At 42.4% G+C, this 13,600-nt stretch overlaps 1 protein-coding gene across 2 annotated transcripts in view; it reads right to left on the bottom strand.

Moving 5' to 3' along the window:
* Window positions 1–13,600, bottom strand: part of NIBAN1 (niban apoptosis regulator 1) — a 253,588-nt gene that overhangs the window by 30,161 nt on the left and 209,827 nt on the right. For both annotated transcript variants that reach the window (XM_055233612.2, XM_055233611.2), the window contains exons 6-8: window positions 9,488–9,603; window positions 1,325–1,429; window positions 851–1,013 (exon numbers count right to left, since the gene is read on the bottom strand). In XM_055233612.2, coding sequence (XP_055089587.1) covers window positions 851–1,013; window positions 1,325–1,429; window positions 9,488–9,598 — 379 coding nt within the window. In that variant the 5' untranslated portion in view covers window positions 9,599–9,603. The remainder of the gene's footprint in view (window positions 1–850; window positions 1,014–1,324; window positions 1,430–9,487; window positions 9,604–13,600) is intronic.

Raw genomic sequence — 13,600 nt, 5'->3', positions numbered from 1 at the left:
CTTGTATGGGAATAAGCAAACTTTTTTCTGTAAAGGACCAAATAGTAAATATTTGTGCCTTTGTGGTCCATAAGGTCTCAGTTCCAACTACTCACTTCTGCTGTTGTAGCACAAAAGCAGCCACAGACAATACATAAGTGAATGCGCCTGGCTGTGTGCCAAGAAAACATTATTTACAAAAACAGGTGGTGGCCCAATATGGCTCAAGGGCTTCAGTTTGCCAATCCCACTCCTGTGGGTCCTCCTAATTTCAGAGGAGGACACTGAGCTAAACAGAAGTTGAGTGACCTCCCCAAGTATGCATGGACTGCCTAATATTAGAGTCGGGGCTACAAACCTACATTTATTGGGTTTGTAGGGTGACTGGGTATGACTCTAAGCCAAAATTTTAGGCTTTCATGTTAGAGGAAAATCCATATATTAATTGATTTGAATATTTGCTGAGTCTGTATATGCCAGGTGTGACACCAGGCCCTGGATGTACTTGAGTATACCAGGGTGATATGGCTCTGCTCTTTGAGAGCTTACAGCAGAGAGGAGGTGGAGCAGAAGCCAGTCTAATTCAGTGTCGGGGTGCTACAATGGGGGTTGGGGGTGCAGGCAGTATCAGAATACACAGGCACTGCCAAAGGCAAGAAACAAACTTTCCTCTGCCTTGTGTCCATGAAGCTTCCACGGGAAGGCCCAGGCCCCTAATGGTACCTCCAGCATGTTCCTGTTGCAGCTGTGATCACCTCCTCCCAATTTCTTAAGTTTAATTATCCTCTGAAACCATGCATTCCTGCTATGTGGTGGATCCCCGCGTATACAGCTTATTTAATTAGTAAGAGCATGGATTATCTCCACTGACCTTTGATCTTTCCAATTAAATAGTTCTTTGAGTTCACAATCTGATCCATGTCAGAACGGATCGTTCCTTCCAGACCCTTTGTCAGAGCTCTGCATTCCTCCTTCAAGGCACTTAATCCTTCTGAAACTTGATGCTGAACCAGGGTGTAGGCCTCCTCGAGGAGCTGCAACAGGGAATAACACATAAATCAGGGCTCTGTCATGTGTAAGCACTGATGGAGTCAAGTGGAGGGAGGAGCCTTCATCACAGGCCATCATAACATAAACAGAACTACACACACACTGTCATTTTTCTTTCAAAGTTGGAGTCTGTTTGGCTTAGTCTTCTTGTAAGTGAGACTGAGCAGGTTCGAGGTAGGCATTTCTACACCCAGGGAAGGAAATACCAAACAACAACAACAAATGCCCTAAAAGAAAAGGGAAGAGAATGTTCCCATTTTGAGTAGCTCAGTTGTAGAGCAAAACCATTGCTTACACCCAGCCACGTCCTCTTTCTGTCATTCTTCTTCCCCTTCATCTTAGGCAGCAGGTCTGTCTGAAGAGTGGGCAGGAGCTCCTCCATTACCAGGTTACTCAGGATCTGTGCAACAGAAGACAGTCCAGAGTCGGTCAGTCGGTGATGGCTACATCTGACCATCAGGCCAACTAAAGACGTCCTGATTGGCTGTCCCTGTCCTGGCCACAGAAATCTCAACTAAGACAATCTTAGAGGCTGAACATCCTTAAACATCCACAAGGAACAGTAACATCTGCTGATATTCTCACCTTGTTGTTTTCCCAATGTAAATAACAAATTCCCCAAATTCAACCTTCACATATTCAAACTAGAAGAACTTAGGGCATACAGTAAAATGAAAGAGTTCAATAATGGATAAGGACATCTTCAGCAACATTGTGAAGGAAATGCGAGGCTTGGTTTTGGTGGCTTGAGTCTTAGTCTATGTCCCCTGGGACTATCATTCCTCCTAAGCCCTTCATGATCAAGGTATCAAAGTATCTTCATGCTCTTTGTCCCCACTGTCCCCCAAGCCCCATTGTCATCCTCTTTAATGTTTAGTAAAAGAAGGGAGGAGCAGTATGAAGAAGTGAGAATGACGTCTGGACCAACCAGAGCCCAGGTACCACTGCATCCCACCATGCAGCGTCTTTGTCCAGCACTGGAGAAAGGCTGAGAGGATGCTCCAGGAGATACAGCCACATTGAAGGACAAACCACAGAGAAGATCAGCAAGGTTGTCTGCTAGACCTGCTTCTCCACAGCCAGAACCCAAGCCCCAAAAGGCCCCTGCTAAGAAGGAAGAGAAGGTATGCAAAAGGAAAAAAGGGAAAGGCTGGCATTGGCAAAGAGGGAAATAATCCTGCAGAAAATGGAGATGCCAGAACAGACCAGGCACAGAAAGCTGACGATGCTGGAGATGCCAGGGGAAGTGTGTGCGTTTTTGATAACTGTGTACTTCTGGTGACCATACAATTGGAAATACTATTTTTTTAAATGGAGTTTTATAAAAATGTAGAATGTTGTCTTACTTTTCTTAAAGCTATGTTATTATCATACAGAACATTTCATTTTTTGGGGGGAAGGGGCATATGTCACTAATAGAATGTCTCTGAAGCTGGATTAACGTGGGGAAACACCTTTTCTTCCAGTTTTGAGAAACTTCCTCTTGGCTCCCAGGAGGGGGATTCCTGGCATTGACACACATAGCTACCTTGGCACAAACACCTTACGGTGTGGGAAAACTAAAATTCATTATTTCCTCTTCTCCCTCTCTGCCTTTAGTATGGTCTCAACTTCCTTAAACCCAGAGACCTGTTGGGACCTGACACCTAAAATTAGTTAGCAGTCAAGTGCCCATCTGGACCTTCCAGTGATCCCTATTGAGAGGGCATCTCTCAAAACAACAGCAGTTCTTTTTTTAGATTGTGGATCTCCAGACTGATGATTCTGCCATTTTCATTTCATTTCCCGAAAGTCAAGATTGGCTCATGAAAAGTTGTTAAACAACATGCTACATGCGAAATGTCAACCCTCACTGCATTCGGGAGTCTGAGCAAATGAAGATTCCACTGGGTTTTATACAGCTGTCTGATTTTGGTTCGTTGAAGAAGAGAGTTTGGAAGTTGTTGTATACTGTTAGCAATTGTCTGCTCATGGCCTGTCTAATATACTATGATTGCTTACAAAAAGCATCTTTAATAAGGCTGGATACAGTTTGAAAAAGGAAAAAGAAGGCAATAACCAATATTTTGGAACAATCAAACATTTGGAACATTTATGGGAGGGGTGTGAGATAATTAATGGGGGCTGAAATAAAGAAAAAGGAAAAAATAAAAAAAGAATATGGGAGGGAGTGTCTGAATTTTTCAAGTGTTTTTAAAAAAATGTGTTCCCACATCGCTCCTGAAATTTTGCTTGGCTCAATTAAGCTATTTCTTGTGAATCTGAGCAGTATTGTACACATCCACTCATGCTACTGGCCCTTCCTTCTTTACCCCTGCCCCTGAATTGCAGCAGCTTTGCTGTTCAGATTCACTTTCACCACGAGTCTTTCGAGGCCCACAGCTCAGCTTGCAATCACAGGCTGCACACTAAGATTTACAAAAGGAGAAGCATAGTTTCAGGAAGGGAAGCAGGCAGAAAAGTAGGGAATCACTTGAAACATCTGTTCTACGAGTTTGAAATAATATTTGTCCAAAATAACTGACCTCCTCCTTTCACTTCTCATAAAAATTCAAACTATGCTTTGGGAATTAAGGAAGATTTGCTCTGAGGTCACTGGTCACTAGTGGAAATGCCCATGAGCTCATTTGATCTTGCCTTTAATCAGGGCTCTGTCGCGGCAGGGTGTTAATGCTTTCGCTGAACCAAATAGAAACACTCTCAGGGTGGAGGTGGACGAGCTGTCCAGTCTCACGGTGCCTGTGGGTTGCTGGCAGAGAAGGTGCTCAGCTCAGGGCAGCAAGTGGGGCTCCTGTCATCTGCCAAGTGGATCTGCCTGGTGTGACGAAAGTTATGATGGGGACAGAGCTTCCACTAGCCCTGGTAATTCACTGGTGAGGATGTTTTTGACCTTTCTTCAGCCTTCTCTGGGGGCAGTCAAGAGATGAATCACCATTTTCTGTCGTGTTTAAGAGTAACCTAACATGCACAAAACTCCGTGGAAATTAGCAGGTCCAACAATTATTGAAAGTAATGGCAAGAACCGCAATTACTTTTGCACCAACCTAATAGATTCAGTGGGTAATTAATAATCCACCAGCCCACCCTGCTCAATGGGATAAACTCTTGTTTGGAACACATCTGCCGAAAGTGTGGTATGGGAAGAGTGAGCCAAGAGGAAAGGAGACCAATGCCAGAATTTAAAATCAGTGGGTTGACTTTATGAAACTCAAGGGTCATAAGAATTGTCCCAATTCATCCTTTTGCAGAGATGGGTTAGAATTTTAGCATAAGTGTGAAATGGGCTTGAAAATATGAAAATGTTATATATAAAGGCCAAAGAAAAATAATGTTCCATTTGGGTGGGCTTATAGTTTTGTTTAGTCTTTCCCACACAATGTTCCAAGAAATTTGGCTCTATTTTACAACTTAGGGAATTAAAGGAAATATGTCTGGGAGGAAAAAGAGGGGGTGGGAATGGGTTACAAGTGGTGGGGGGGTGATATGGTTTGGCTGTGTTCCCACCTAAATCTCATCTTGAATTGTAGCTCCTATAATTCCCATGTGTTGTTGGGGGGAACTGGTGGGAGATAATTGAATCCTAGGGGCAGTTTCCCCCATACTGTTCTAGTGTTAGTGAATAAGTCTCACAAGATCTGATGATTTTATAAGAGGTTTCCCCTTTCATTTGGCTCTCATTCTCTCTTGCCTGCTGCCATGTAAGATGTGCCTTTCACCTTCCTCCATGATTGTGAGGCCTCACCAGCAACACGGAACTGAGAGTCCATTAAAACCCTTTTTCTTTATAAATTACCCAGTCTCGGGTATGTCTTTATCAGCAGCATGAAAACGGACTAATACAGTGGGGGAGTGGGGCTCAGGGAATAGCCACAGGGCAGCAGAGCCTGTGGGTGCTGAAGCTCAAGTGCATCTCATCCCAACCACCATCCTCATCCTTCAACTTTCAGCCCCACCCTGCCCTGATCGAGTGCTGCCTGTCACCTCCCCAGAGCTCACTCTGGCATTCCCTACCATGGTCTGCCTTCCACAAGCAGAGTCCTAAACTCTTGGGCTTTTCTAGAGAAAGTAGCTAATCTAATAAATAAATCGTAATAATGAAGGAATTCCCTAGCCTCCTCCCCTCAGAACAGTATCCACTGAATTTTAACATAAGTGACCTAAAAACACTTAGTTTTTTTTTTTTTTTTTTTTTTTTAATGGGGGATGGTGGCAAGGGGAGTGTTTTGTATATTTAACTGCTAGGACTTGGAGATTTAAAAATTCTATCACTCCTATAAGAAACTAAGCATGTCAATAGGTTGATCAAAACCAACAAACCCGGGATCACCCCTTGAAGGCCACACCACAGTGCTTCCTTTCAGATGCTGAGCTGTCAGGAAGGTGTGAGGTCCAGAGAGACCACCCTCCTTCCTGAAGCAGGCCCCGCAGTCTCACCAGGCTGCTGGTCCAGGCCCCTTGCGTTACTGAGTGGCCGTGGGTGAAAAAATCCAGTCAAAAGGAGTCACACTTAAGATTTTTCAGCAAAAGACAACTCTGGAGCATATGGACAAGGCCTAAAAAATGTGGGGTTTTGTTTTTTTTTTTTTGTCTTGAAACTGTTCTGTGGGAATTATGAGCTGTTCTCTAGCCCATCTTGGTATTTTCAAAGCAAATAATAAATATATCACATAGCTAGAGATACTTTACAGTTGCAAAGCCCTTTCCCTCATGATCTCATTTGATATATTTATATTGACAAGTAGAAAATATGTTGATGTTTTTACTGGCATACAAATATTTTCACCTTAATAGTCTGCCAGGCAAGTTATTCTGAGATAGTTGCTTTGCCTGGACACTTGCCTAAAATAACCATCGCTATGAAGGCCTTCCATACTTGCTGTGTGAGTCATTACTATGAAGGTAATGGAACAAGGCTGAAAGTCTGAATGCAGGCCCCTAGGGTAGAGGGGTTCAAGACAAGGTTAAGATTAAGGTCTTAGCAGACAGGAAGAAAAAATGCAAATAAACCCAGTGCTTTAAACAAAAGATGTCATTTTCTCAAACTCAGTTATGCTATGCTATTTTCTTTAACCACTTGGTAGCTACTCCCGGCCCCTGGCCTCTTTTTTCTGAGTCTTAGGGTAGACACTGCTTTACTGTTATGCACCATGTCTTAGAGTCTGTGGGGAACCCTAATCCTTACCTGGCCCCACACAGTAAGCTTTAGGGGCCATTTCCTTTTACCAGCTTCTCCAAGCTGGTTTAAAATGCATTTCTGTAACAGACTAGCTTTCTGACTTCAGCCAACTGCTCTGAATGCTCTTTCTCTCACCTGGAGGGTGCTGGACAAATAATCCTGAAATGCCCCTCCAGCATTCACATTTTATGAGTCTGTTATTTTACCAAAACACTTAAATTCTAAGAGGAGCAAAACCACTTTTTTTTTTTTTTTTGAGACAGGGTCTCTCTGTTGCCCAGTGCAGTGGCACAATCACAGCTCACTGCATCCTTGAACTCATGGGCTCAAATGATCCTACTGTCTTGGTTTCCCAGGTAGCTGGGACTACCTGCACATACCACTGTTCCCAGCTAATTTGTACAAAGCTTTTTGAAGAGATAGGGTCTCGCTATGTTGCCCAGGCTAATCTCGAACTCCCGGATTCAAGCAGTCCTCCCACCTTGGCCTTCCAAAGTGCTGAGATTACAGGTATGAGCCACCACACCCAGCCCCTGTGAAACTTCTTACTGGGACACTTGATAACTCCAGTGATTTCTGGTCTCTTTTCTGCTTTTTTTGTTTTGTTTTGCTTTCCCACTTAAAATGTTTTTTATCCTGCAAAACTAGGAGCTTATTGTGACCACTTGCACAAATGCTTTACAATCTCCGTCTATATAGAGACCCATATACATATATCCCACACACATATGTGCCTTGTCTTCTGCATGCTTTCTATGTGTGTCTTGCCTCGCCATGATGGCAAGGGATGAGTCATTTCTCTCTCTTCCAACTTATACCACTTAGCACATAATCAGCCTGAAGCCAAAACAAACTCAAACTCAACTCCCAGAAAGGATTTATTAAATACCTATATTCTTTTCTTTTTTTTTTTTTTGAGATGGAGTCTCACACTGTCACCCGGGCTGGAGTACAGTGGCGTGATCTTGGCTCACTGCAACCTCTGCCTCCCAGGTTTAAGCAATTCTCCTTGCCTCAGCCTCCCAAGTAGCTGGGATTACAGGGCCGCCACCACGTCCGGCTAATATTTCTGTATTTTTAGTAGAGACAGGGTTTCACTGTGTTGGCCAGGCTGGTCTCGAACTCCTGGCCTTGTGATCCGCCCGCCTTGGCCTCCCAAAGTGCTGAGATTACAGGCGTGAGCCACTGTGCCTGGCCTAAATATCTATCTTCAATGGCATCATGGAGGAATGTAAGTTCACAAAAGTTTTTAAGTGAAAGAAAAAAATGAAGCAAGTGGCATAGCTGAACTCAAGGAGCTATTGAAAAATAAATGTGTAACTTAGTATATTCCCATGGTTGGTGTTGGTCTTTCACTAGGCCAGGATCAGAAGCCATAATTGCCTTTGCCATTTGTGCACTTAGCATGTAACCCTGAAACTATCAGCTCCACAGGGCCAGGACCATTCTGTCTTGTCCATCTCTGGGTCACTAGCCCCCAGCACATTGCCCGGCATAGAGTCAATGCTCAGTAAATAGTAGTTGAATGAATGAGACTGGGCAAGTCACTGAGCTGTTATATGCTTCCCTCAGTTTTCTCATTTACAAAATTGAAATAATAATAACTGCCCTACCCATCTCATAAGACTGGCAAGACAAACACCATTAAGTTTCGAACATTATCAAGTATCACACAAAGGCATTTGACTACTCATCTATCTATTAACTATGTTGGCTTACATGGCAGGCCAGCCAGTGTCAAGTGCTTCAGCCTCCCCTTCTGACACTTCTGTTTTTCTTTATGGCATAAGTACATAACTATTTAGTTCTCTCAGACATGAATGGCTGTGCTTCCCCAAAATATCAGAAACCAAGACTTGTTTAAAATTCTGGAAGAAGCAAGTCTCAGGTTGGGAAATAGATGAGTTTAGAATCTACCAGAGAGAAAAAAAAAAAAGAGAGAGAGAGAAAGAGAAGATTCTAATGGTAAACGTGTTTTCCTATGGTGAAACAATAAAGAAGAGCTCCCTCATGAGTTTTCAGCATTGGATGTTTAATGACCACAGAGAGGCAAGGCACCATTTAGCATCCTCCAAATACTGTTCTCTAATAATGAATTTCACTAGCTCCCAAAAGAGGTACCTTAGGAGAAGTGGAAAAAAGAAAATAGTGGGGCCAGGCATGGTGGCTCATGCCTGTAATCCCAACACTTTGGGGGCCTGAGGCAGGGAGATCATGAGGTCAGGAGTTCGAGATCAACTTGACCAATATGGTAAAACCCCGTCTCTACTAAAAATACAAAAATTAGCAAGACTGGTGGTGTGCGTCTGTAGACCCAGCTACTCGGGAGGCTGAGGCAGAAGAATCGCTTGAGCTAAGGAGGCGGAGTTTGCAGTGAGCCGAGATTGCACCACTGTACTCCAGCCTGGGCCACAGAATGAGACTCCTCTCAAAAAAAAAAAAAAAAAGCATTTTTAAATACCGTGTCACTTTATGTAAATATGCCATACCCAGCCTCCTCTTCTTGGTTGAAGCAGCCATGTGACTGGTGTCATCATGGAGGCTGGGGTCACATCACGAAGCAGTTTCCTTTGGAGATTTATAATACTGTCACTGGGACCAAGCCCACTGAAGTGCTTAGGCCATGAATGGCATCTAGTCAGGATCATGAGAAATTATAATGTACCACAGGGCACAGAAAACTAGAAAAGATAAATGAAATATATAGAAAACTGTCTAATGCTTTTTGAATTTGTTTTTTTCATTACTTCATTTGCATATAATTCAATAAAGACAGCTGCGTGCCAAATACTTCTCCAACTGCACTTCACTTGTCACGATGATGCAAGGTAAACATTATGATTCTTATTTTTTCCAGAGGAGTAATCTGAGACTAAAAGAGGTTAAATAAGTTGGCATGACTTAAGTCCAAATTTGCTGACCCTAGCTAAAGCCCTGTCGTGCACTTTGCACTATTTCTCACTACTCACACTTGATTCTAGTCTGGAAGCACGAGGTCATTTGAAAGAGTAATTCTTTTCATAGAAAACAGTGGAGGCAGCTCTTTCCACTGTAGTTGCCATGTTTTTGGCTGCCCTATTTCATGCCCAGTCTGGTGGTCTTTGTAGTGGGTGCCCAGTAGTTTCCTGACCAATGCTTCCAGACATGAGAGAGATGGCCTTTGGAACCACATCTTCCATACTTGCAACTTTTTTGTTTGATTGTTTAATGAAATGACCCTGACTTCCTATCACCCAAATACCCAAACATAGAAGGAATCCAAAATTGTGAGCCCCGTGTTACCTGGATTTCATCCCCAGTGATCATTTCCCAGGAACCATAGTGACCCTTCTCCTGTCGGAAGAATTGCACAGCTTCTAAAAAGGCTTGGGCTTCAAATGTCATCTGCTTCATGTAATCTAAAGAAAAGAAGAAAGGGCATTCAGCAAGGTAAAACACTCTACATTTCCCCATAGCTCCTCAAGTGTAATGGCTCAGAGACCTAGCATTATCTGAAAATGACAAGGCATGGAATTGTAAGACACAGAGAAAGTTAAGTACTGAATTCAAAGTTAATTTGCAGGTGCACATCACACTACTTGTTCATCGTCCTAGCTGATAAATTCTATCAGTTACTGGGCATACTGGTTAGGACTAGAAGGAGGCCCATCTCCCTTACCCTCTCTTATACATGCTTCCCTATCCACCCACAGGCACCCAGCGACTTTACACTACCAGCTGTGACACCTTACTCCGGCAGGCCGTCCCTTAACAGTGCCTCTTGTGTTCAAAGTATCTCCTTCCAGTTTCCCAACAAAACAATTTCTCTGTGACTCGGTAACAGCTTTCGATACAATATGCATCAACAGAACATGTAAATTTATGCAAATGAAGATAATTGCTAACACTTACAAAGCAGGATAATGTTCATCTAAGCACTTTACAGATTTCATTGAGACCTCACAAAAACCCTTGAAGAGAGTATTATTATCCTCATTTTACAGATGAGGAGACTGAGGCATAGAAAGATGAATTAATTGCCTAGATCATATAGCTAGTGAGTAGCACAGCTCAAGTGTGAAAGGTGGTCTGACCTCAGAGCTTGCCTCTAACCATGATACTATATTGTCTCACATACTAGTTTTATGGGTTTGCCCTTCTAAACATACTGGATTTTAAATGGTGTCATGTCTGAGAGGTACTATCCTACCACAAGGAATGAATATCTAATGGTGGAACTTAAGGTGTGTAGAGGGAGCTGGGCTGAACGGCCTTCTCAGAGTTCCATAAGTCATCCTAGGCATGCAGTGTCTTCACTTCCAGCATGTAAAATTGGCTCTTGGGGGACACAATGATTACAAAATTATAGAAATCTTCATGAGGAAATGAACTTCAGAAATAATCTAATCAAATAAATAATCAGGCCTTAGAAAGGGGAAATAAAAAGGCAAAGTGAAGTGAGTGAAAAGGCCAAATTCCCTGAGTCTCCTCCTATAAGGCACAAAGCTCTCCCGCCAGTAGCACATTCATAGGGCAACATTACATTGGGGATTTGGAGGCAGCTGATTTGGGGGGTGAGGAGGAACCATCACAGCTTTAGACAGTGGGATTATTCAGTAAAAAACTAAATAGTTGACATGTGGAACTAAGCAGAACTAAAAGAGGATCAATCTGCTCTCAAAAGTAACAATCAATTAATAGATGGTAGATGACTTTTTTGGGATTGGCTTACTAGATCATAAACCTCAGGAACTGAGAAAAGAGAAAAGAATTCAACGCTTAGCCTCTACAAGAGTTCAAGCAAAACTATTCACAGTGAGGATACCATGAAGTCCATTCGAAGCTGCATTTTAAAAAATGTGGAACAGCGGCCAGGCATGGTGGTGGCTCACACCTATAATTCCGACACTTTGGGAGGCCAAGGATGGAGGATCACTTGATGCCAGGAGTTCAAGACGAGCCTGGGCAACATAGTGAGACCCACATGTCTACAAAAAAAATTAGCTGAGCACGGTGGCACATGACCATAGCCCCAGCCACTCAGGAGGCTGAGGCAGGAGGATCACTTGAACCCAGGAGTTTGAGGCTGCAGTGAGCTATAACTGCACAATTACAACCCATCCAGGGCAATAGAGTGAGACCCTGTCTCAAAAAAACAAAAACAAAAAAAAAAGAAAAGAAAAGAATATGGAACAGTAACTGACATTTCCAATAGTAACATAGAGATTTGGTCAAAATCTAAATTAAATTTTGAAAAAAGAGCATGTTTCAAGAATCAAGGTTTTTTAAAATTTTTTTTCTTTTTTTTTTTAATTATACTTTAAGTTCTAGGGTACACGTGCACAACATGCAGGTTTGTTACATAGGTATACATGTGCCATGCTGGTTTGCTGCACCCATTAACTCATCATTTACATTAGGTATTTCTCCTAATGCTATCCCTCCCCCTGCCCCCCACCCCACAACAGGCCCCAGTGTGTGATGTTCCCCACCCTGTGTGCAAGTGTTCTCATTGTTCAATTCCCACCTGTGAGTGAGAACATGCAGTGTCTGGTTTTTAGTCCTTGTGATAGTTTGCTCAGAATGATGGCTTCCAGCTTCATCCATGTCCCTGCAAAGGACATGAACTCATCCTTTTTTATGGCTGCATAGTATTCCATGGTGTATATGTGCCACATTTTCTTTTTTTTTTCATTTCATACAAGCTTTAATCAATATATCAAGGCAAAACAAGCAGAATATGATATATTAATAACTGTGTCTTCAAAAAAAAAACTGTCTTCAATCCACATATCAATTTATTTTTTTCAGCCTACTTAGTGTTTGGCTTTATTAGCTTGTCTTTTTTTTATTATACTTTAGCTTTTAGGGTACATGTGCACAATGTGCAGGTTTGTTACATATGTATCCATGTGCCATGTTGTTTTGCTGCACCCATTAACTGGTCGTTTAGCATTAGGTATATCTCCTAACGCTGTCCCTCCCCCCTCCCCCCACCCCACAACAGTCCCCGGAGTGTGATGTTCCCCTTCCTGTGTCCATGAGTTCTCATTGTTCAGTTCCCACCTATGAGTGAGAACATGCGGTGTTTGGTTTTTTGTCCTTGTGATAGTTTACTGAGAATGATGGTTTCCAGTTTCATCCATGTCCCTACAAAGGACATGAACTCATCCTTTTTTATGGCTGCATAGTATTCCATGGTGTATATGTGCCACATTTTCTTAATCCAGTCTATCACTGTTGGACATTTGGGTTGGTTCCAACTCTTTGCTATTGTGAATAATGCCGCAATAAACATACGTGTGCATGTGTCTTTATAGCAGCATGATTTAAAATCCTTTGGGTATATACCCAGTAATGGGATGGCTGGGTCAAATGGTATTTCTAGTTCTAGATCCCTCAGGAATCGCCACACTGACTTCCACAATGGTTGAACTAGTTTACAGTCCCACCAACAGTGTAAAAGTGTTCCTATTTCTCCACATCCTCTCCAGCACCTGTTGTTTCCTGACTTTTTAATCATGGCCATTCTAACTGGTGTGAGATGGTATCTCATTGTGGTTTTGATTTGCATTTCTCTGATGGCCAGTGATGATGCGCATTTTTTCATGTGTTTTTTGGCTGCATAAATGTCTTCTTTTGAGAAGCGTCTGTTCATGTCCTTCGCCCACTTTTTGATGAGGTTGTTTGTTTTTTTCTTGTAAATTTGTTTGAGTTCATTGTAGATTCTGGATATTAGCCCTTTGTCAGATGAGGAGGTTGCAAAAATTTTCTCCCATTCTGTAGGTTGCTGTTCACTCTGATGGTAGTTTCTTTTCCTGTGCAGAAGCTGTTTAGTTTAATTAGATCCCATTTGTCAATTTTGGCTTTTGTTGCCATTGCTTTTGGTGTTTTAGTCATGAAGTCCTTGCCCATGCCTATGTCCTGAATGGTATTGCCTAGGTTTCCTTGTAGGATTTTAATGGTTTTAGGTCTAACATTTGAGTCTTTAATCCATCTTGAATTAATTTTTGTATAAGGTGTAAGGAAGGGATCCAGTTTCAGCTTTCTACATATGGCTAGCCAGTTTTCCCAGCACCATTTATTCAATAGGGAATCCTTATCCCATTACTTGTTTTTGTCAGGTTTGTCAAAGATCAGATAGTTGTAGATATGCGGCATCATTTCTGAGGGCTCTGTTCTGTTCCATTGATCTATGTCTCTGTTTTGGTACCAGTACCCTGCTGTTTTGGTTACTGTAGCCTTGTAGTATAGTTTGAAGTCAGGTAGCGTCATGCCTCCAGCTTTGTTCTTTTGGCTTAGGATTGACTTGGTGATGCGGGCTCTTTTTTGGTTCCATATGAACTTTAAAGTAGTTTTTTCCAAATCTGTGAAGAAAGTCATTGGTAGCTTGATGGGGATGGCATTGAATCTATG

Source organism: Symphalangus syndactylus, chromosome 19 (assembly GCF_028878055.3).
Source record: "Symphalangus syndactylus isolate Jambi chromosome 19, NHGRI_mSymSyn1-v2.1_pri, whole genome shotgun sequence".
Classification (NCBI taxonomy): Eukaryota; Metazoa; Chordata; class Mammalia; order Primates; family Hylobatidae; genus Symphalangus; species Symphalangus syndactylus.
The sequence above is the reverse complement of the archived record's forward strand: the minus strand, read 5'-3'. Positions and strand labels throughout refer to the sequence as shown.